This window comes from Protopterus annectens, chromosome 14.part0 (genome assembly GCF_019279795.1).
Source record: "Protopterus annectens isolate FY-2018-M chromosome 14.part0, PAN1.0, whole genome shotgun sequence".
Lineage (NCBI taxonomy): Eukaryota > Metazoa > Chordata > Ceratodontiformes > Protopteridae > Protopterus > Protopterus annectens.
The window spans coordinates 234010275-234033492 of NC_056748.1; the positions used below are offsets into that span (position 1 = coordinate 234010275).

Consider the following 23218-nt stretch of genomic DNA (forward strand, 5'->3'; position numbering starts at 1 on the left):
GATATAGACCCAATAATATACCTGTAACTAACCTACAGTATTCTTTAAATCATTTTATCTTTAATAATATACCTGTAACTAACTATCCTTCTAGTTTAATAGAAAATATGAATAAGAATTTTTCTATACATAATAATACAAATGAATATGGTTCTGATGAAGTTTATAGGAATGAACAAATAAATAATAAGACCTCTAGTATAAGACATAAATTTGATCCTAGAGACACCAGAACTAAGGTTCCATTTACAACTGGGTACACCAATGATAACTATAATGTTACAGCCATAATAAAGAAGAATTGGAACATCTTGACTATAAATTTGGAAATTAAGGCACTGATAGGCAACACACCTACATTTTGTTATAGAAACAGCATAAATATAAAAAGACTTATCTGTAAGGAAAGATCAGTGTTTGATCTCAATAATTGTAAGAGCTTACAAGAAGGGACTAAGCCTTGTAATAAATGTAATATGTGTGTCTACATTACAAAAGATCCAGACTTTGAAGTACCTGAACTGAATTATAGATATGAATTTAAAGTCGATGCTACTTGTGACACCACCAATGTGATTTGGCTACATGTCAAAAATGCGATGCTTATTATGTAAGTTTGACCTCGAGAAGATTAAGAGATCGCATCTATAATCATGTTTATGAAATAAGAAAACAAATTCAAACTAATGCTTTAGCCAATCACATTGGTCTATATTCTGATCATAACTTCAAGTTTCGAGTGATACAAATAGTGAAATGCATCAAGAAAAGAGGTGATAATATGTTACACCTCGAGAATGTAGAGTTGCAATGGATTTTAAGACTAAAGGCACATGTAACACCAGGATTAAATAGTGCTGTTAGCATCAAACCTGTCTTGGCTTCACGTTAGTATTTCTAAGGTTAATTACTAATCTCATAACAACTATAGATGTTGGTTTTTGAAGAATATATGTTTTATGTTTGAATATTTAATGATGAACTGTTAGATTTAGGGTATGTTAGTTTGTTTTAATATAGAAGTATATATACACAGTTTAATTATTAATATACTTATCAAGTTATTTATATGATCATTTACATAAAAGTTTTTGATAGTAATATATTATGTTTCTACATGCACATAAAATGACAACATAATATAATTTCACGTAGCACTTAATAATTAGAGCGAGTAAGGATAGTAATTTAGCCCATAAAAATATAAAAGTATATAAATTTTATGTATTTTTATTCATAGTTTTATATATTTACATTTATATTTTGTACCCATATACAGATATATAATATTTCTAAATAACAGCAGTACTCAGTAAGGAAATGTTTATACCTGTACATATATCTGTTTATTCATTTATGGACATATTGAATTTTCATAGTCAATTAAAAAATTTTTATATGAGTTAAATGCCAAGAGTTAATAAATGAATAAAACAGAAGTGAAAATTCATACACCATATAATGCACGTTATATTTACATTTTTATATTTATGCTTGCTCAAAATCAGTTTATATTTATATTTATGCTTGTTTTGATTTAGTAGTAAGTCTTTATTTAAACAATGGATTCAACACAGCTACACTGTTTCATTATTAATTGATTATACATTCTTAACATTGAGGCTATGTTTTTAAAGAGACACTCACTATATACTATCTATTATATATATTAATTGTTTAATTATTCTAGAAAGAGTGGGAAATTAAGCTCTCTTAATTATTTAATTATATAATTGCTATTGCTATAAGAATGCTTGAGTTTTCTCATTCAAATTGTAACCTGAAGAAGCATACTTGTGTGTATGCGAAAGCGCTCGTTTTTCTGGAATAAACTGCATTTTACTACATCGTGGTGATCCTTGTTTGGTGTTTCTGAGACTGATACCTGTAACTAACCTACAGTATTCTTTAAATCATTTTATCTTTAATAATATACCTGTAACTAACCTACAGTATTCTGTAAATAATTTTATCTTTAATAATATCTGTAACTAACCTACAGTATTCTTTAAATCATTTTATCTTTAATAATATACCTGTAACTAACTGCAGTACCAGACTAAGGCCTCATTCAGAGTTCATTCTACAACTATTCACGTCTACATATTTTATTTTTTAATAGTGCTATCGTGCCATAAAAAGTGCAGTCATTATTGATTATAGGACATGATTATCTACAAACTAACACCACAAACAGTAACAAAAACAGTAACAGTGTTACCATCAAGGGGTTCACACAGGACCCAGTGGGTGACTACAAATTATAATACCCTAAGTCTGACACTCATGCTTTTGGGGTAGGAGTCCAGTGGCCCACTTCTTAATGCCTACTACATGTAAGCACATTTTAGCATGTCAGAGAAAAGTGGGAAATAAAAATACTAATATAAATGTATTTTGGTATCATTCCTGACTAAAAGTGGATGATACACTGTTGTGCATAGAAATGGATATAGATTCTGTGACCTTCTCCCACCCCCATATTCAGTTGTCCTGGTTAACTGCTCTGCAAACTTGCAAATTCCAGCAATACCTACTGTACTATCATTTCACACAAAACCATTTTGGTAAGGCTCTACTGACTGCTTCTTTGCTCTTTCCTGCATTTAGCTGAAGCTGTCATCAACGTACCTTAACGACACTTATGCAAGCTCATGTGTCTTACTAGGTGATAAATACTAGCTGTGTATTCCATGTGTTCTCTGTATATTTCAACACTACATTGTTTTCTGAGACACAGCCTTCAATAATCAAGTTCATAGGTATTTGACACAAGAATTCAATAACTAAATAAATGTTTAATATGCCAAGTATAGAAGTTTGGGGGGTGCTCTGACAAACAAATCTACAGATAAAATATCTTGCATTTACCATCTTGGTTCCAATGAATCACTCCTGATGTGGCACGTTGCTTGCCAAAGCCATCCAGTGCATGAATGCCTTACATTATGTACCCTACAGCATCTAACATGTGTAATCTGTAACCCAGATTCTTCATAATGTATTCAGCACTGTAATGTGACATGTTGTTTGCCAAAGCCATCCAGTGCATGAATGCCTTACATTGTGTACCCTACAGCATCTAACATGTGTAATCTGTAACCCAGATTCTTCATAATGTATTCAGCACTGTAATGTGGCACGTTGTTTGCCAAAGCCATCCAGTGCATGAATGCCTTACATTATGTACCCTACAGCATCTAAAATGTGTAATCTGTAACCCAGATTCTTCATAATGTATTCAGCACTGTAATGGCACGTTGCTTGCCAAAGCCATCCAGTGCATGAATGCCTTACATTATGTACCCTACAGCATCTAATATGTGTAATCTGTAACCCAGATTCTTCATAATGTATTCAGCACTGTAATGTGGCACGTTGCTTGCCAAAGCCATCCAGTGCATGAATGCCTTACATTATGTACCCTACAGCATCTAAAATGTGTAATCTGTAACCCAGATTCTTCATAATTTATTCAGCACTGTAATGTGACATGTTGTTTGCCAAAGCCATCCAGTGCATGAATACCTTACATTATGTACCCTACAGCATCTAATACATGTAATCTGTATCCCAGATTCTTCATAATGTATTCAGCACTGTAATGTGACATGTTGTTTGCCAAAGCCATCCAGTGCATGAATGCCTTACATTGTGTACCCTACAGCATCTAAAATGTGTAATCTGTAACCCAGATTCTACATAATGTATTCAGCACTGTAATGTGGCACGTTGTTTGCCAAAGCCATCCAGTGCATGAATGCCTTACATTATGTACTCTACAGCATCTAATATGTGTAATCTGTAACCCAGATTCTTCATAATGTATTCAGCATTGCAATGTGGTCATGTAGCAACATAACTCCTTTACAAAAAAAAAAAAAAAAAGAAAACACTTTTGTTTCATTTGACTCAGCCCTAGGAAAGGTAAACCTACCTGGGCAGGCAGGAAGGAAATATGATTTAAGTAACATTTTGAATCCCAAGGGCAGTATGTTTCTTCCAGTTTCTTCTCAACATTTCAAATCATTGACTTCATTAGTAAGCAAGAGTGAAGGTACTGAGAGCAGAAGACAGCTTTGTTAAAACATGTCTGGAAAAGCTGAAGCTGAGGGAGAGGGTAGAAAAGGTAATTAAAAAAAACAAAGAGAAATCTAAGCATTCCTGTAGGATCACTCAGATGCAACACACCTTTTTGGCGAAGTGATATAAAAGAGTTGGAGGTAATTTTTTATTTATTAAAAGCAAAGAACTGCTGGGGCACGAAGGAATATCATCAGGTGTCACTGTAGCCCCGATTTGTTTTCTTATAAAGAACTGAAGGTAGGCAAAGCAATTTCTACATTATTCTGGCCAGGTTCTTCATCAGGGCCTGCTAATCTGTTAAAAATAAAAATAAAAATAATAATAATAGGATAACATACCAATCTGCATGCATATAGAAATTATATATATATATATATATATATATATATATATATATATATATATATATATAATATTGTTGTGTAAAGGATGAAAGATCGTTTTATGAAAATAACTTTTAATTGCATGTTGAAGGCTGATGGTATACATGTTTGTATATCTAAAGAGGTGCTATATGACACCAAACAGCTAACAGCAGATCTCATTGCAGGTTGTTAAAGGTATAACTGTCACTGAAAAAGTAAATTATGACTGAAGTTAAATGTCTTTATAATGAATTATATTATTACAAATAAAATATCCAGGAAAACATTTTCAGATATTTTCTTTCACAGAAAGAATGCTTATTAAAATTTTAAATAACATTTGTAGAAGCTGCAAGAGGCTTTCATATAAAGTAAAATAAGTTATTTGAATGGGACCTAGAATAACATATTGTCAGTCACAGGGCAATTGCAGAACAGTCCTGTCTCTTAAGTTCAAGTTAGCGCTTTAGGTCATTTGTAGGTGATACAAGTTTTACTAATGAAACATAATACATGTTTTCCCTTGTTATGGCTCTTTTGGTAAAACTTGCAAAGGATCTGTCAGAAGTGGAATTGTGCTTATTAATAACTCCAACATGTCTTGAGTTACACTATCAAATGGGTTTTTGCTTTCTCAATGTTTGCTACATTTAAGTTTCTCTCCTTGTGCATGTGTTTTATGCTTGGTATGCTTTATGAAAAAAAATGAGCCTTACTCAGATAAAGCAAATACTATGGAAGAAATCTATATACAGAAAGAAAGAAAAGGAGGGACTGGAAAAAATAAATACATACATGTGCATACATACAAATATATGTGTGTGCTTATATATATATATATATATATATATATATATATATATACATACACACACACACACACACACACACACACACACACACACACACACACACACACACACACACACACACATATAAATATATAGGTATAGACAGATTTGTGTGTGAGTATGCATATGAATCTCTAGTGGCTGGTTAGCCTACAGTGATGCTGAATGCCTTTTATTTGAATTATAGTGACTGAATATACATTGATCACAATTATCAATGTAAATCTGATCAGTTATGGGATTATGAAGCAGTGTAGGTAAAGAAGTTTCTCCTTATCCACTGTGTTGTGCGATCTCAGAGTTAGTATATTTGGAGATGTGCTGGGGGGTACGGGACAACAGTCTTGCCTTCCATTCAAAAACATAATTCGAACTATTTTTTATTCCTTTCAATGACGTGGTGTTCAATGAGTTGAGATTCATATGGTTATGACATATGATCGAGGTTCCGAAATGCTGCACTGTTTGTACTGGGATCACAGAATATCGGGGACTGGGGAATTTGCACTTTTCTCCACTATAGTGCAATCTTGGAGTTGGTATACATAATTAGCAGGGAGTGTGAGGGGTGCACAGTTTTGTGTATTTTTGTAGTTTTGACATTCTATAATGTCAATCATATGGATTCAACCATATGAAGTTCAAAATTACAGAAAGTTGATATTACAAATTATGTACATATATATATATATAGAGAGAGAGAGAGAGAGAGAAAGAAAGAGAGAGACTAGTTACAGTTATAGTTATACGTATTTAATTTACTTCACTTTCTTTAAAGCTGATATCATTTTGTCAACACACTTTGGTTGACAAAATAAATTGATATTTGTATGAGATCGCTACATTACCGAGACTGGGGAGTATGCCCTTTACCCAGTATTGTGTGATCATAGATTTAGACTATATAGTTAGGAGAGGGTTATGCATGGCACACTGCCCCATATAGACATGCAGGGGTGCAAGACATCAGCAACAAACACTGTTTTTTGTTCTATGCTCCAGGGTTATGTCTCAGAGCAGGTGCAATGATGTGTCAACTTTTTTTTTCAGTTTTACTGTGTCACCATTGGGGTGTTTAGAGTATTTTAAATAAACTCATATAGCCCATATATAGCTATGTATTTCTATATCTAAATCTCTAGCCATATTTTTCTATCTATATATACATAACTAAATGGATATTTATATATACCAATTAATTTCATTTCCGCAAACTACAGTTTCATCTGAACTGGCATAATCAAATTTTTATTGACTGTAGCTTCTACTGACTACTGATGTAAATGAAACACATTAAGTGTTTTTGCAAGGGGGTACATCCCCTTGTACCGTTCTCACCCATACTACCCAAATATGCATACTTATTCCAAGCTCACACAACAGTGGAGACATGGACACACTTCCTTAACTCCATTACCTACCAATTTCACACTCACATACTGTAAAAACACTGATCTTGCATACACACACACACACACACACTGATCTTTCTTACAAATATATGCAAACTTTATTTCATTTATCCAGCACTCACACGTTCACATAGTGTGTCCTGTCTTCCTATAATCTTACAGTCACACACACACACATACACGCACATACATTTCCTGATCTACCACTTATACACTCACATGTTTTGGCTAACTAAGCCATGTTTTGTTGAAACCACAGTCTTTTTTTTCTTCTAATGTTGGACATATTAAAATCTTCACTTGCAAATGCAAAAATGTGCCAAAGTGTATCCCTTTTTTTACTGTATCCTTTGTTCTCCATGAACTTGTTGGATGACTGCAACCAACTGCGTTTGTATGTACACATGCATCTCCTTACATATGCATGTACACACACACACACACACACACACACACACACACACACACACACACACACACACACACACACACACATCTACTATTTGTTTCAATAAACAACTGAGCTACCACCACTTCCGACAGCTGAGACCTCAGTTTAATGATTTTATTTGCGTTAGAGCAGCTCAGAAGTGCAGCAATCTGCAGTGTCAAATTAATCTAAGCACCTACTAGTGGGAGAGAACCCACAATCTTTTGATGCTTTCAGTATTAAAAGCAGAAGTGCTAGTACCATACCTCCCAACTGTACAGGTTTTCGCAGAATGTCCAGAGTTTGGCCTCATATTTTTGGTCCATTTTTCATAAAAGTGTGGTTTTCTGGCAAATTAGTGGCAAATCATTAAAGACTGAAGTTAGAAAATAATGACAAACATTTGAGTTTCCGATTTCATATCCTTCAGAAAATTCACGCTAATGCAAAACCTATTATTCTGTCAACTTTCTAAGTTTGTAAGAGCAATATTTAAAAATTGTTCCTATTTTTGTGCCTTTGTCCCACTTTTATTTATGGCTTTGTCCAGATTAATTGAGGTTGAGATATATGGGTGCTACCTTTTGATCTACTGACACAGGTGGATGACTAGATGGATGGAGAGGTAGACAGGCAAACAGATAAATATGGGTATGATTATCAGACCTGGGTGCTTATACCTAGGCCTTATCCATACAGCTACACAAAAATAGACAATAATATAAAAGTGCCATACTTACAGCTGTACAGAAGGAGACAATATATACCTAGTATACAATGATTACTGACACAAAAACAAGAAACTACACATAAAGTCATTTTTTGAAGACATGAAAAGAGCACTTATGCTTCGAAAATTCAGTTAAGGTTTTGCTAGCTATCTAAACATTAACACATACCATGACAGCAGTACCATGCCTAACAACCATAGACATCCCACACCATAGTGTTTGTTTTAATACATGTATTCACTATGGATAAACAGGCTGGTGAATTGTTTCCCAGTGCCTGTTAATCTGAATAACATTTTTCAAAACTGAATGAATGAGTTGTCAATGGCTACATGTATGGTTTGTAAAATGACTATGAAACAGTAGTTTTCTGCAGAAGCTTCACTATTTCTGATCCGCAGCAACATCAAAGAAAGGTATATTTATTTCTGTGTATACAATAGTTACACCCCCCATTCTAACTAATGGAATGCTTTTGTTGCTGTGTAAAAATATTTGCTGTTTTTGTTTTCAGGTGGGAGGGACTAGCAGCATTAGTTAATGTTTTGAATTTAACAACTAACTAGCAATGTTGTCAACACATTTGGTAGTCATCTGCTCAAACCTGTGAACTAAGGGTTTAAAAAATAGTTAATTCAATGAACAGTCATATAATTTGTGATAACACTTAATAATACACCTTATTTATCAAGGTAAACATTATGACTAGTCAGCATTGCCAAACCTAGGTTAAATATTTACAATTTTTGTTTGCATAAGATATCATACAACTCACTTGATTACTCACTGCACAGTGATCTCTCCAGAAATCAGATATTTTTGTCCAGCAAGGCTTACCAGTTTATGTCAAAAATACAAGTTATATATACAAACCCGTATTTAGTTACCTAAAAATTTAAAATACTTTGTTTTCATTTCTTTGGCCCAAGTAGCATTCTCATTTTGTGTAATATTACACAGATAAAGAATGTTTTTCAGATAAAGATAAAAGGATAGCATTTACACAGTAAAAACAGTCGAGACTGCAGTACCGGCTAGTATCAGAAAAATTAAAAATAAAGTTCATCTGCTGAAATCATGATTTTGTACTAGTCATCCCTTCTTAACCAGTGTTAGCCTTGACAATAAGTGCATTCCTTACTTCATATTATCCGTAGTTTAACTCTGTTTCATAATACTTTTCACTCAACAAGGCATTATGTTCTGCATTATCAATTATACCTCTCGAGAAGTATAGATCTATAGTTAAGGAGAAGAAATAAGCAATAATGCCATCTCTCCCAGTCATGAGAATCGAAAGTCTAAACTCACAAATGCAAGATCCAAAATTACAAATGCAGAGGAGGATGAATTTAAAAAGTCATGATTGTATCTACAAACCCCAAAATTCCAAGTCTGCATGTAAAAACGGTCATTAGCACTCTGTGTGATATTGCTAAAAGTCCAGTAAACTCTTTTCTCCACTGCTGGACTGTTAATAATTAAATAAAATGTTAATGGATATACAATGTTGTCCTCATGACATTGAGCTTTTTTTCTGAAAGTAATAATATTTAGTTATCAGTAAGAGTTAATATTCCCAAAGTGGAACAGCACATAAATAAATGAGGTAAGTACAGTTTAATATTGTAGAACCACATAGTTAAATGGTTGGCATAAATCAAGCACAGAGAAATAAAAAATTATAAGAACCATATTTATTTGTTTGTCAGTTTATATATATATATATATATAAACATATATATATATATATATATATATATATATATATGTGTGTGTGTGTGTGTGTGTGTTTGTGTGTGTGTGTGTATGTATGTGTGTGTGTGTGTGTGTGTGTATGCATTTATTTATTTAAGGTTTTTCCATTTTTATTTAGGGTCTCAGCTTCCTTTACTTGCTTAAAATGGAGATTGGGACTGTAAAGCCCTCATTGCTAAAATCCACAATAAAACATATATTTTCTAACAAGCTACCATTATATTATCTTTCCTGCTTTAACAACAGCAAAAATACTGCACTAATTGCTACAAATGCTTTAATCATAATAAAACCACAGCAGTAGTTCTGCTTATGAAACAAAACTGACTCATGACTGTAATGCATTGGGTTTATAAAGAGTTTACCCCTCACAATCATTATACTCTCTTAAAAGTCACCCCATAACAATTTTACATTTATGAAAGTTTAAAAAATAATTTTCTTTTAGAATCTCCAGCATGGAATTTAGTGATTGACGACACCTAAATAGTTACATTTGACTAAAGAGAGGTCCTTACAAGTGAATGGCTCCATTGGAAAAGCAGTTACTACTAGAACGTTAAATTAGAAGAGAGAAATATATGAAGCTGACCAGTTCCATTTGGTCCAGAGAAATGCTTAAGTGAGCAGGAGAATATACGTAACATAGAAAGAACAAAAAGGGGAATATAAATTGTAAAGCACACATTCTGCCTACAAGAGTGTGGAGAACTGAACACACACACCAAATATTTCTTAAAGGAAGAAATTAATGAACAGAACATAACTGAATACACACATATCAAAAAGTTATTATGGGAAGAAATCTGAAAGCTTCTGAAATGTCAATATGAGAAGGGAAAGAAATACAAAATGTAGATGGCACAGTAATATAATCAGTGTTGCTAACATATAGATTCATGGTTCAATGCTGATCTCCAGTAACTGTCTTTGTACTGTTTGCAAATCATCCCTGACTGCATGGGTACCCTTTGGGTGCACTACATTCCACCCACCATGCAAGATGTGTTCTCGTGTTGATTGGCTAGCCTAAATTTTCAGGAAGTATGTGTTTGGGGGGGTACCCTGTAACAGGCTGGCATTTTACCACCCAGCAGTTCTTCTGGGACAGACTTCAGCTCAGTGTAACCCATACGTGGACTGAGTGGTTACTAGGAGATGTATGGAGTAGAAAGAAAAGGATGGATGGAATGAACAGAAAGATTATTGATGTATATATATAAACTATAAGCATGTTTGCTGAATTGTAACAGTAAGCTTATGGTGAGCTAGGTATTTAAACTGCATGCTACTTGTGATCCTGGCATGCTTTAAGTGTTTTTATTGTTTGTCTCAGTGAAGTAAATTCCAAGTAACTTTGCAAATGCCTGAAAGGTGAATGGTCACTAAGGTAACTTACACATGGCGTTACCATTCAGTACCTACTGTAATGGCTACACCTTATGAGCTATAGCTGGGGCTGGGTGGGAGGCAATAGCTAGATTTTAAGGCAGCTAACATCATGTGCATCATATCGTTAAACTTGTATTTTAGGAGGAAAAAGAGATTCGGTCCAAATGTATTCTAATTATAGGTTCCTTGTGTGAAAAGTTTATTTCAATACTTTGCCACCAATGGGTATGTCTAGTTTAAGTAAAGGAAACTGTAAAGGTCTTCATGAATAATTAAATTGCATAGCACATTAGCCGAAACTAGAAGAGAGATTAAGCAGCAATATTTTTCCTTATTACTGATTCAGCTATTAATGAGTTCCATGAGATAGTGTTCTGAAATAGAGAACTGCCATTCTTTCATTGTTAAACATTTGCACTGCGTCTGCTCCTTGTTTTAGACACAATGCTCTGTATTCTTAAATGGAAGTGTGTGCAAGCATGTGACACGCTTTTAAATAACTGCAAATGTGAAAATTGATTCTTGTAGAACTGTGCATGTTCCTGCTAATCTGTCTAACCATAAAATTTCTCCGCCATTCCAGACAGTACAACAATAGTTGCAAGACATAATAAATGATGGGGTCAGCAGGTCATTTTTCATTTCATTTTGTTGGCCATTCAGGTCATTTTTAAGGAAGTACCTCTGCAAATAGTGAATGGGATCCGCAGTGGTACAGCGGTAGCGTTGTTGCCTCACAGCAAGAGGTTCTCCTGTTCGATTCTCAGTTGGAGTGCCTTCTGTGTGGAGTCTGCATGTCCTCCTCACGGTCGAATGGCCTCCGAAAGACATGCGTGAATGGGCGTACCTTCGCTGAAGGTTGGGCATCGGGCTGGCAACTCAGCACCATAAAAATCGACTGCCAATCATTAGCAGAACGGAGTTCTGCTGTGGCGACGCCTAACCCGGAAAAGCCAAAAAGACAAACAACCTCTGCAAATAGTGAATACAAGCTTTTGTCAAAACACAGCTGAAACTGTGCTGTGTCCTACATTAACAAGTACTGTGGGCTTTTTAATACCAATCGAGACTAAAAATCATCTAATTCACATTGAACTTTGGTTTAGTATCTTATCTGAAGGAAGGACCCTCTGGAATGCAACACCTTTCACACACCCCACTGTAGCATTACATTGTACATAATGGAACGCAAATCAGCATGCTTTGTTTGGGAACAGAACCCACAGCCATGTACTTTTCTAAGAAATGTAAAAGTCTCTGATAACAAGTAACATATGGATATTTAGTGTTGTGTGAAAAATGCCATCTTTTCCACAGGTAGTGTCCTGTTTGTACCACTTTCCTTCCCTCAGAGTACAGTAGTTTCATTCATTCGAAGGATTATATTCATTGTGCCTAAAATGTCACTGATATATCAAAGCTATACAACAAGTGCATGCATGCACCCAATCACACACACTGTACTACACTTCTCACAACATACCATGCAAATCTGCATAAATATAGTTTATTTTCTACTATACTTCCTTTCTCTATTGCAAAGCCACTTTATAACATGAGTAACCCTCACTTTCAGAAAGTGATACCACAATCTCTCAGTATGATCGCATCAAGGCCAAAAACTACAAACATAAAATGAACTTGTCGGGAATAATATTTTTGTTCTAAGGCATATATATATCACTTCAGTTAATAATTAGGAGCTCAATGCATTGCAAATGATATAATATAATATAATATAAGCTGTGAATATATGTTTTACTGTAGAATTACAGAGGATACCAGCAGAACTTTAAAATCCAGACGAATTACAACTCAGAATTTTGGAGCCTATTCTTAAAGGTGGAACACAAATCCCTTATACTTATGTGGTTGTTATGTTTTCAGAATTTTATACTACCTGTTTCTACAAGCTTCTGTGCCTTGTCTAACACAAAGAGTAGAAATATAATTAAAGAGACAAACAACTCTCAAATCATGTCACTTTCCAACATTGTAACACCAGCAGGAAGGCTGCCAAGCACAGCAGGCAAAAGCACCCCAGGGTGGTGATTTTTAGTGCATTAAATGACTGTACCTTTAGGGCATAGTTTCCAGTGTATTGCAACTTTATGACACGATTTCAACATTTTCAAAGCTGCTAAGGAACATTAAGTATTTCCTGTATAGTCAAACGGTACATAATCAAGTTATATAGGAGCAGAAAGAGTTCTCTTTTGAAAAGAGTAAGCAGATCAGACTAGTTTTCTCTTAATACTTGTATGAGTTTTCCTGGACATATTATACTCACAGTTGTTATAATATATCCACATACGATAAGGTAGATTAAAATTAAGAGAACTGCTAATAGCTTCCCAATAGCTAAAGTTTACAAGTAGTGGGCACGGTCTGGGTGCGAAACACGAGCATAACCTAGTAGTGGATTAAGGGACTAGAAGCTGCTAGTTAACTGGAACTGTTATCTTATACTAACAGGAGGAAGCTAACAATAATAGTAAGAGTGAGAAGACAAGTGTATGAACTCTGACATCACTGCATTAGTTGTAGGCATCCTGACGTGTGATGCACTTAGAAAATGTTTAAAAGATCAAGTTACAGATTAAGCTTAGTGCAGGCTAATGTAATATTTTATCTGAAACACTTTCAGGAAGATGTTATATTCCAATTCATGAAAGACACTGTTGGACTTTGCAGTAAAACTGTTTTCAGTATTCAAGTAGGAAATTACCTACAGGGTAGGGTACACTGAGGAGCAACAAATGAGGCTGAAATGGAGAATGTGAAACTCAGGACTGCTGTGGTTTATGTAGGCCAATTCATATATTTACAAGTGTGGGAGAGTTATTGATCCAGGGACTGATTTTTCTTGTCTAACAACAGTAGTGATCTGTGTAGATATTTATATGTCAGTGCAAGACAGAAAGGTGGTATGTGGAAAGATCCATATAAACGAGGTGCTGTAAGGTCCAGAAGTGGAGAGAAATTCAAGACATTTTCTGTGCAAAGTACTGGATGACTGAAAACAGACTGACTCCCTACAACAACAGAAAAAAATTGTAGAAGTCTCATTCATTGGCATTATATAGGCATTCGTTGTAACTGTAATCATATAGAGGGAGAAGTTGGGCAGTACAAATAAGGTTGTTTCTTTGGATGACTAAAGTTCATCTCAACATGTTTGTTCAAAGATGTATAGAACCCATATTTGTCGGTGCACAATGGGAAATATGCAAATTAGGGCTAAATAAATAGAAGTGTTCTACACATTGCCTCAAGAATGCATGATGACACTCAGTTCCTTAATAATGTGATTATTATGTACAACAGGTTAAAGGGTCTTATAGCTCCCAAAAGAGTGGGGAGTGTGTGTGTGTGTGTGTGTGTGTGTGTGTGTGTGTGTGTGTGTGTGTGTGTGTGTGTGTGTGTGTGTGTGTGTGTGTGTGTGTGTGTGTGTGTGTGTCTCTCTCTCTCTGGGAGCACACATGGGAGTGTGTGTGTGTGTGTGTGTGTGTGTGTGTGTGTGTGTGTGTGTGTGTGTGTGTGTGTGTGTGTGTGTGTGTGTGCATACATGTATGTGTGTGTGCAGAACTATGACAGTAAAAGCAGACTCAGTGGACATTATGTAGCTATCTACTAAAATTCTGTTTCCAAGCTCATTAAATTATATGATTTTAGGATTGCTGTATTTCAGTTAAGTAAAAAGCAGTGAACCTTTCAAACTATTGTTTTGTTTCCGAGTTAAAATTTATGCAATGGAGAGGATACCATTTATCAAACCTTGCCTCCAAATTCTGTCAGGGAGTAGGCCAGCACACAGCTTGTCCCTCAAAGGTGCTTTGGATAAAGTAGGTATGGGGCTCTCAAGGAAGCACGTGTAAGTAGTTTTCAGCCCATGGGAAAAGGCAAAACATTTTAAATAATAATTTAAGATAAACACACCCTGTAACCAATCTGTAAGAGAATTGCATTGTACAGATTATTTTACATTACTGCTGTGGCAGAGTAATTTTGTGACATATAATACCGAGTGACTTTCACAATTCACACACCTTCTTTCTCAGAACCTTTCGCAGCCCCATTGAAGTTTACAGCACATTTAACGTCAGTTTATAGTATAAATATCTTGTTACGCATGCTTTAGTAAGGTTTACTCTGTTTGTAGGTCAAACACATTATTTACATTGCAACATTAATAAATGTGACACAGATATTGCATCTCATGGCTGAGGCTTTGCTATTTTTTTTTTTTAATTTTAAGTTAACAGCAAAGATAAAAACAGGAAGTAGTGGGATATAAAGATTAAATTGACAATGGATGAGGGAAATCTTCTGTTTTTGATATACTTTTTTCAAATATATCAAAGCCTGACATCTCTATGACCCTTGAAAATGGCAACCATTTACTTGCTTAACTGACTGACTGTTTTTTTTTATTAATCCTTTGTTGACCAGGTTAGTCCCACTAGGCTAGTACCTTCTTCTCAGGAGAGACCTGAAGTGATATTTATACTCCTTAGGGACATTTAGCCAAGGCATCATGGAACTATTCCTACTTGTTTCAATAGGTGTCATGGGATCTTTTATATCCATCTGATCTACCACCAGTTCAAGTAGATGGAACCTCAGTTTAACATCTCATCTGAAGGATGACACACTCAGGAGAGCAGCACCCCACTTATACAGCACTGTAGTGTTAGTACTCTATCTGCCTGGTGTGGGACTAGAACCCACAACATTCTGCATAAAAGGTGAGTGTGCTAACTGTTGAGTCACTAACACTGACTAAAGATTGATTGATTGATTGATTGATTGATTGGATTGATCAATTGATTTCATTTGGTACTTATTAGTCGCATAAATCCTGACCCCTTTTACATGGGAATCCTGGTGTTAAATGAATATATTATAGTACAAAATTAAGGTACAGAAATGTTAATCACAGTAAAATTACATTGTCGGACAGAGCACAGCAAGAACATATTAAACCATTCTGGTGTACATAAATGAATCATTCATATTATGGGTAACCCCAGCAGGTACAAAAACATGTTACACTGTTTTATGGTATATAATCAGGTACACCTAAGTCAGTAGCAGTGTTAGAGCATGTTGATGGGCAGATAAATAGCTGATGCCACAACCCTAGATGAAGTAAATGAGAAAAAAGAAACAGAAATCTTTGCTGCAATCCCAGCATGTTTCTTGGTCTGCTGCAAGGACCTGGAAATTATGATGAATGACTACTAGAAAAAAATGAAGTCTGGGACTGAGAAACGCAGTCCTTTGTGTTGCTTGACTGAAGGTGATTTACACTGTGAGAAATACTCCCTCAAATAGGTCAAGGAAGACAGATCTCAAAAAAGCAGCATCCATATTAGTCACTCAGGCACTGTACTGAAGCTTTAGGCACGGTACCCAAGGCAAAGGAAAACAGTTATTTCACAAGCTACTTTCTTACTGCTTCTTCGTAAATGAATCCCGTCTGAAAGGGGGAGACTCGTTTTTTGGCTCTCTTTACTGCCATCTGTGTTAAGGGGACACTGCTCACATGCCAAAGAGCAGTTCATCAATTACCACTTTACAAATTGCAGCAAATTAAAAGTTGCTTTCACAGATGGTTAAACACACTGAAGTTCAGATAAGAAAGGTTTAGTTTTGCTGAAAACACAAATATTTTCCTTCTTCCAATTTGTATCAAGCTCAGAACTGGTATAATATACATAAATGGTATAGGAGGGCTTGGCTCCTCCAAAGCAAAACCACTTGCAGTGGTCATTTTAGCTTAACATTGTTAACTGATGGTGAAAGCAGATTTCCCTTTGCTATTTTTGTAAAGTGTCCATCCATATATTGCCGTTGGGTGTTTTACATTATAAGCACTGTGACTGCCTTTTCATAAAAATGCAATTAATCCCACTTTTTGGGGGGGGGAGTGGGAGGGACTGGTCGCTGTTATATGTATTATTCACCTTTATAGTCAAAAGAAATGTAGCAATATTTATATAATTTCCAATATTACTATTCACTTTTGCCATCTTCGCACAGCACATTTTTGAAAGTGTTCAAGAATGTAAGTGTACTTTGAAGTGGTACTAACCAGACAACTGACTTTTTCAGGAGTTCTTGCAAGTCGAGATGAGATTAACTCTCATTATTAAGTACATCCAAACACAATCCATTTGCTGTGAATAGTCTGCAAAACAATATGAACTAACATTGTGCTGAGATGAAGCAGAGTGCATACCATGCTGCTGCATTCACCAGCTCAAATTTTGCATCGTTATGAAGATTCTAGTACAAGACCAACAGAGTCTACTGAGGTTGCCCAACTGGTGCAGCTGATTTTTTCCTTCTTCTACCAATTCTAAGCTCCTCTGAGTCTTTCTATCAACTTATATATAAATGCATTTTCCCAAAAGGCCATTCCAGGACCCTAATCATCCTATCTGTAAAAATTCTTCCTTATATCAGTCTTATATCCTTTACCTAGCATTGCCACCCCTTCCCCTTTCATCTTAACTCTGCTACTTCAGCCAGTTCCCTAAGAATACTGTCCGTCTTCTAAAGTATGCATATCCTTAGGGTTCAACCATATTCCAGCATTCATTCCCCTCTTCATTTTAGCTTCCATTTGCTGCATACTTTCTACTAACATGAAGTGCCTTCCTCTGTAAGGCCACTAAGCCTGTATACTGCAGTAGGTAAGAACTGACCAGTGGCCTGTAGAGTGGAAGAATATAGTAAAATGACATCAGCCACCTCCCCAATCCATTTACTTAAGCATTTAACCACCGATCCTGCTTGTCTTCTCTACAGCCTGCTTAAACTGCTCTGTGTGGTTGAGCATGTAGGTAATAACAACTCCCACATATCGTTCATACTTACTGGTCACTAGAACCACTTCACCTTCATTCTAGCTGATATCCTTTTACTGTTACTATGTTTCATTGATGCTTAGTCCATCCCCCCAACAGCCATTTCCCCAATCCTTGCATCAGTTCTGGTGGTACCAGAAATTTATTGGCCCTACCCTATTTATATCAGCTTCAAATATATTAAGCAAGACCAAAACCCCATTGTCAGTGTTGTGCCATGTCATTGTTTAATGGCATATCAATAGGCAATTCAACTGTAATTGATACATTTTTTTCCTATTTGCCTGCTATTTTTTTCAAATTTTTTGACCATTTAGTCATTCTGGTGTAGCCTTATGTCTTTTGCCACTGCTATCATTGTGTTTATGACTTATAATCAGGGACTTTGTTAAAGTCCTACTATGCTACATCTGCTGGACTACCCTTGTATGCGTCAGCTGTGGTTCATTCACAGAGCTATCAAACTTGTCAAGCAAGTGCACCTGTCAACGAGTCCATGTTTCTGCTAATCCAGCTGGTCATCGATTTCCAGGAATTCATGTAGCCTAGCTACAATTTATTCCACCACTCTCTCGGGTAAAGATATGAGAATAGCAGACTTACAATTGTACAACCATTTTTGGAGAGCCTTACACATTGTGTAATGGAGTTAGAGTAATGGTTCTTCAGTCATCTGTATTTATGCTCATTGCTTATTTTTTAACCCTAGAAACTCATTACAATATCAAACTGAATGGAAATAAATGTAAAACATCAGTTCTGAAGTCCCAGTTTTTGACTGAGTCATTTTAAATAGAATTACCACCTAGTCAAACGAGAAGATCATTTTTGAAAGAAAGATAAAGTGAGAGGCTACCCAGTAGGGAGACAAAAATACACAAATGGAAAATGGTGGAAAGATTCAGCCATGTAATCTTGCTTGTTAATAATGTATTTACATGCCCACCTTATATTTAAACCCTACTATAAACTCAGTGTTAAGATTTATTGGCAAATTTGTATACCTCAGCATATTTTATGCTGTCTTTTTTGAAAATGTTAGTATCCTTTAGGTGCATGATTTGGCTTACATCAGAAAAAAAATTAATTTAAATCATAATGCAAATTAATTTAAAGTATAACAGGGATGCATTATTCTTATCACTTGTTAAGTAAAAGTGATGTGATGCAGATACTTGTAAATTCATAACCTGGTTAATCAAACAAGAATTGGAAAAATTCCAGACCAAGCATAGCAACTCCTTACATGCTATAAAATGCTGTAAAACATATCCTTTTACCCAGACTAGTGATAAAATTTGACATGCAAAACCTTTGATAAACATATCTATAGTAGCTTTGAAATTCTTAAACAGACACAGAATTAGTAAAACAATTAGATAAATGAAAGCAGAAGGGAAGGTTTCAATACTATGTAGGCATACTAAATAAATATATCATTAATATAACGCTCAAGTCATTTCATTGTTAGCAAGTCCTTGTGACAGCCTTGTATGTGAATAATGCAATATTATGCACAAGTTTTAATGAAACTAATAAGAACCTATCATATACAGGATAGTTTAGAAACATTTACATCAATCCAGAGAACTTAGCACTCATATCTTAAGCAACCAAATTATCTTCTGCCAAGGGTTTTGAATGTTGATTAACAACAGCCCTTCAATGCTTAACCTCTGTCAGGGAAAGCTGGTCTGTTGTTTTGACAGGGATATTAAAAAAGGACATGTTTGTGTGATTAAAAAGTGAAAACAAATACAGAGAAGATAGAATACATTAGAAATTATTGAGGTGGAATGGCTGAGTCAAATCTAAGAAAATTAAAAGATACTCAAAAACACTATAGATAATATAACAAGGCTTACTCTAAGAAAAGAAGGTGTCAGAGTATGGTGGAAATACCTGGAAAGTAGGAAAAGAAGAGCATTGCTGCTGTCCTATATACTGCAGTCAGTAAGACTATCCATTCAGTATTGTACCTAGTTCTGTAAAACCCATTCAAAGCAAAGAAACAGGAACAGGAGCAAGTATAATGCAGTTAGAACGAGTGGACCTGAGATCAGTAGGGTACATCCTATCTAGGATGAAATACAAGACCAAATGTTATTACCCAGGACAACACAGAAGTCAGTCTGACCATTGCAACCATGTTTCTAGAACAAATTAAGAAACTAAGCTGCAAGAGCATACCAAAAAATTAAGAAATCCCTTGCTGAACATCATGAGCCAAAACTGCTGGGTTGTTATCACATCGATCTGTGTCATTATTCACTGGAAAGGTTGTGAAGACTGAATTAGGATTATATCAAGTTGGGGATGCAAGGTACAGACTCGTATAATAACACTGGACAACATCATATAACACTGTACTCTAAAACAAAAATGTTAGGGACATAGATGTAGTCTACAGTTATAAGTGCTATTTTGAGATACTCAGTGGAGTTCGGGAGGGGGGTCCCAATTAGAGCTGTGATCTTCTGCATTGCACACTGTATGATGAGGAAGTCATAACAATATTTTAAAGTGATTCTAAAAAGCTACATTGGACGTTGTAATTCTTTCAAGAATAGAGTTGTGACATTTTTCTAAGTATTCTATCATAAATGGGGAAGGACAATATTTTAAAATGACCGTAGAAAGCAATATTTGAAATTGTACTGTTGAATATCTTAAAAAAGATGAGATGTTATTGGCCATACGTTAATAAATGTTTCAGTATCATTGATTTGTTCACATAGCAAGGCCTGCTGATTGCATTTCTGAATGTGTGAAACACATATGGGAAAAAGATGGTGAAGTTGTAGTAAAGGGAGCTGGTTTGTAGTGGAATAGGAAGCCTGGATTTTCAGGGATGTGGTAAGGAGTGTATTAAATATGTAATATCAAAAAAACAACTAAATAAAAATGTGACTTTCTGTGGAGGAACTGGGTTGAAGAGATGAAGAGAGACAAGGTATTATTTGTCCTAGAGTAGCCACAGCAACAGACAAGTAATCTGGTCAGTTGCCAGGTAGGTAAGACTATTAGTCAAAACCATTTGGATAAAGAGAGAACAGGAGAAGAGTGCTAGTGGGGGACACAAAAAGAAGGCAATGAAAAGTGAAGAAATGTTTACATTGAGTGCTGGTATGTGGTTTTAAGAGGAACAGAACCAAGATTTAGAAAAGCAAATGTAGTAAGCAGGATAAAAGAGAATGAGGTCGGTGATTAAGAAACTTGGAAAATATTTGTTAAACTATGCAGAAGGAGCATTCCTTTATAAAACAGTAAATGTAATTTAAAACAGTCAAACAGGTAAGTGCAAGTCTGAAGTAATCAGACAGGTGAAGGCAAAAGGGCAGGTGCAATTATTAATGTTCCAAAAAAATTGGGAGGGGAGTACATGGTTTGAAAATAACCAGGATGTGTACACTTAATTTGGCATTTGATGCCATGACAAAGCAAGGTTCAGCAGGATAGGTGGTTAGGAATAACTGCTTTCCCAAGCTGTACGAATCATTTAATTCTTACAGTGACCTTATCAAAATGGTCCCAATCCCACCAGTCTATTCTGATACTGCATCCTCAAAAGAAGGCATATGCAGTGGATTTAAGAATTATTTAGACTGTTCCTTTTACCTTTATATCTTCCTGCAATGTCCACAACTGATAACAATTTTTTACACTCTTCCTGAGAATACCATGGGCATTGTCTTTCTCCTCTCCCACTCTCTGAATTGCAAGATAATTTATTAGAACCTCTGAAATATTCAACTCAACTGCCCCTGATTTTGCCTCATGTTTTTGCCCTGTCCCTTGTAACCTTTTTTCATTTCCTGGTAAATCACTGAGGATTACAGTCAGCCAGTAATGGAAGACAGTGGAGTTTCATACTTCTTATCATTCTGAAAATGGAAGACACTGGAGTTTCATACTTCTTATCATTCTGAAAACAAATCTGCATGCAAACCAGATTCTTCTAGCAACTGTCTCAGTGAATTGGAGTAATATTTAAAATCTGCTCTAACTTTGGACCTTCGTCTCCCCATTATTTTGGGGTTTGTCCTGAATTATTGAGAAAATATTCAGAGAGGTATGCTTTGAGGACATCCAAAAATGATTCTCCGCTGAGTTATCCAACTCCTCCCGTATCAGGGATTTTGCTTTGGCAACCAGTTAACTGCTGCTGCTGCCCTCTTTGTCTGTCGGTTCCAGTCAATAAAATCTGAAGACTTCTTGCTAGCATTGCATGAAAGGGCTTTATATTTCAGCAGAAGAATAACAAATTAAAAATAATATTATCTGAAAGTTAACATGAATACTGTGATTGCAGATATGCTTAGATTTCTGACATAGACAGATTTACTTAACTATTCAACAGTTTTCTAAACCCATTGTTCTGTGAAGGCCACAATGTCAGCAAGTTGAGAAAGGCAGGCCAAACTTCTACATCCCCAGCAACGGTCCCAGTTCATTCCATGAGATCCTTAGGCATTCACAGGATATATTCTCTCCATCATCTCCTGTTGTACACTAGAGCCTCATCCCAGTAGACCATGACTGGTATACATGCATCCCAGTAGACCATGCCTGGTATACCTCCATCCCAGTAGACCATGTCTGGTATACCTGCACCCCAGTAGACCATGCCTGGGATACCTGTATTCCAGCAGGCCATGCCTGGTATACATGCATCGCAGTAGACAATGTGTGGTATACCTGCATCCCAATAGACCATGCCTGGTATACCTGTCAAGGAAGACACCCATGAGGCATTCTAACTAAAGGCCTGAGCAACCTTTACTTCCTCTCAATATACTGGGGCAGCAGCTCTACTTTAACAGCCTTCCAAACTACCATCCTCCTCACTCTGCCCATCTAACCTTGCAAAGTTGCTTATAGCTTGTTTAAAACTAAAATCAAGTTAAAATGAATTATGATTAGTGCGTTTGTCTCATTGCTGACAATATTAGTAGGTGCAGTGGTTAACATTGTCGGCTCACAACAAGAGATTTTCCAGTTTGATTCTCGACTGGGGACCTTCTGCTATGAAGTCTGCATGTCCTCCCTGCATTTGTGTGGGTTTCCTCCGGGTGCTTTGGTTTCCTCCCACATTCCAGAGACATGCATCTGGAGCATTTCTACCCTGGCCTCTGCTAAAAATAGGCTCTGTCCTAGTCAGACTTTCCTGGAGAACAAATGTTAAATAAATAAATAAATTAGTATTGTAAATTATAATGACGATGACAAACACAACTTATCTAAATTCCTTAGAACTATAGAAATAAAATTGTTGGGAAGTATACACAAGTTAAAAACTGATTTAAAAAGGATTAAGA

General features: G+C 35.7%; 1 protein-coding gene across 4 annotated transcripts in view; it reads left to right on the forward strand.

Moving 5' to 3' along the window:
* The first annotated feature begins 4037 nt into the window (after positions 1 to 4037).
* COL17A1 (collagen type XVII alpha 1 chain) overlaps positions 4038 to 23218 on the forward strand; it is a 423506-nt gene continuing 404325 nt past the window's right edge. The window contains exon 1 of one of the 4 annotated variants that reach the window (XM_044055953.1): positions 4038 to 4129. In XM_044055953.1, coding sequence (XP_043911888.1) covers positions 4090 to 4129 — 40 coding nt within the window. In that variant the 5' untranslated portion in view covers positions 4038 to 4089. Of the gene's footprint in view, positions 4130 to 4183; positions 4324 to 23218 lie in introns of those variants that run through there. The other 3 variants (XM_044055955.1, XM_044055956.1, XM_044055957.1) reach the window with 3 other exon arrangements.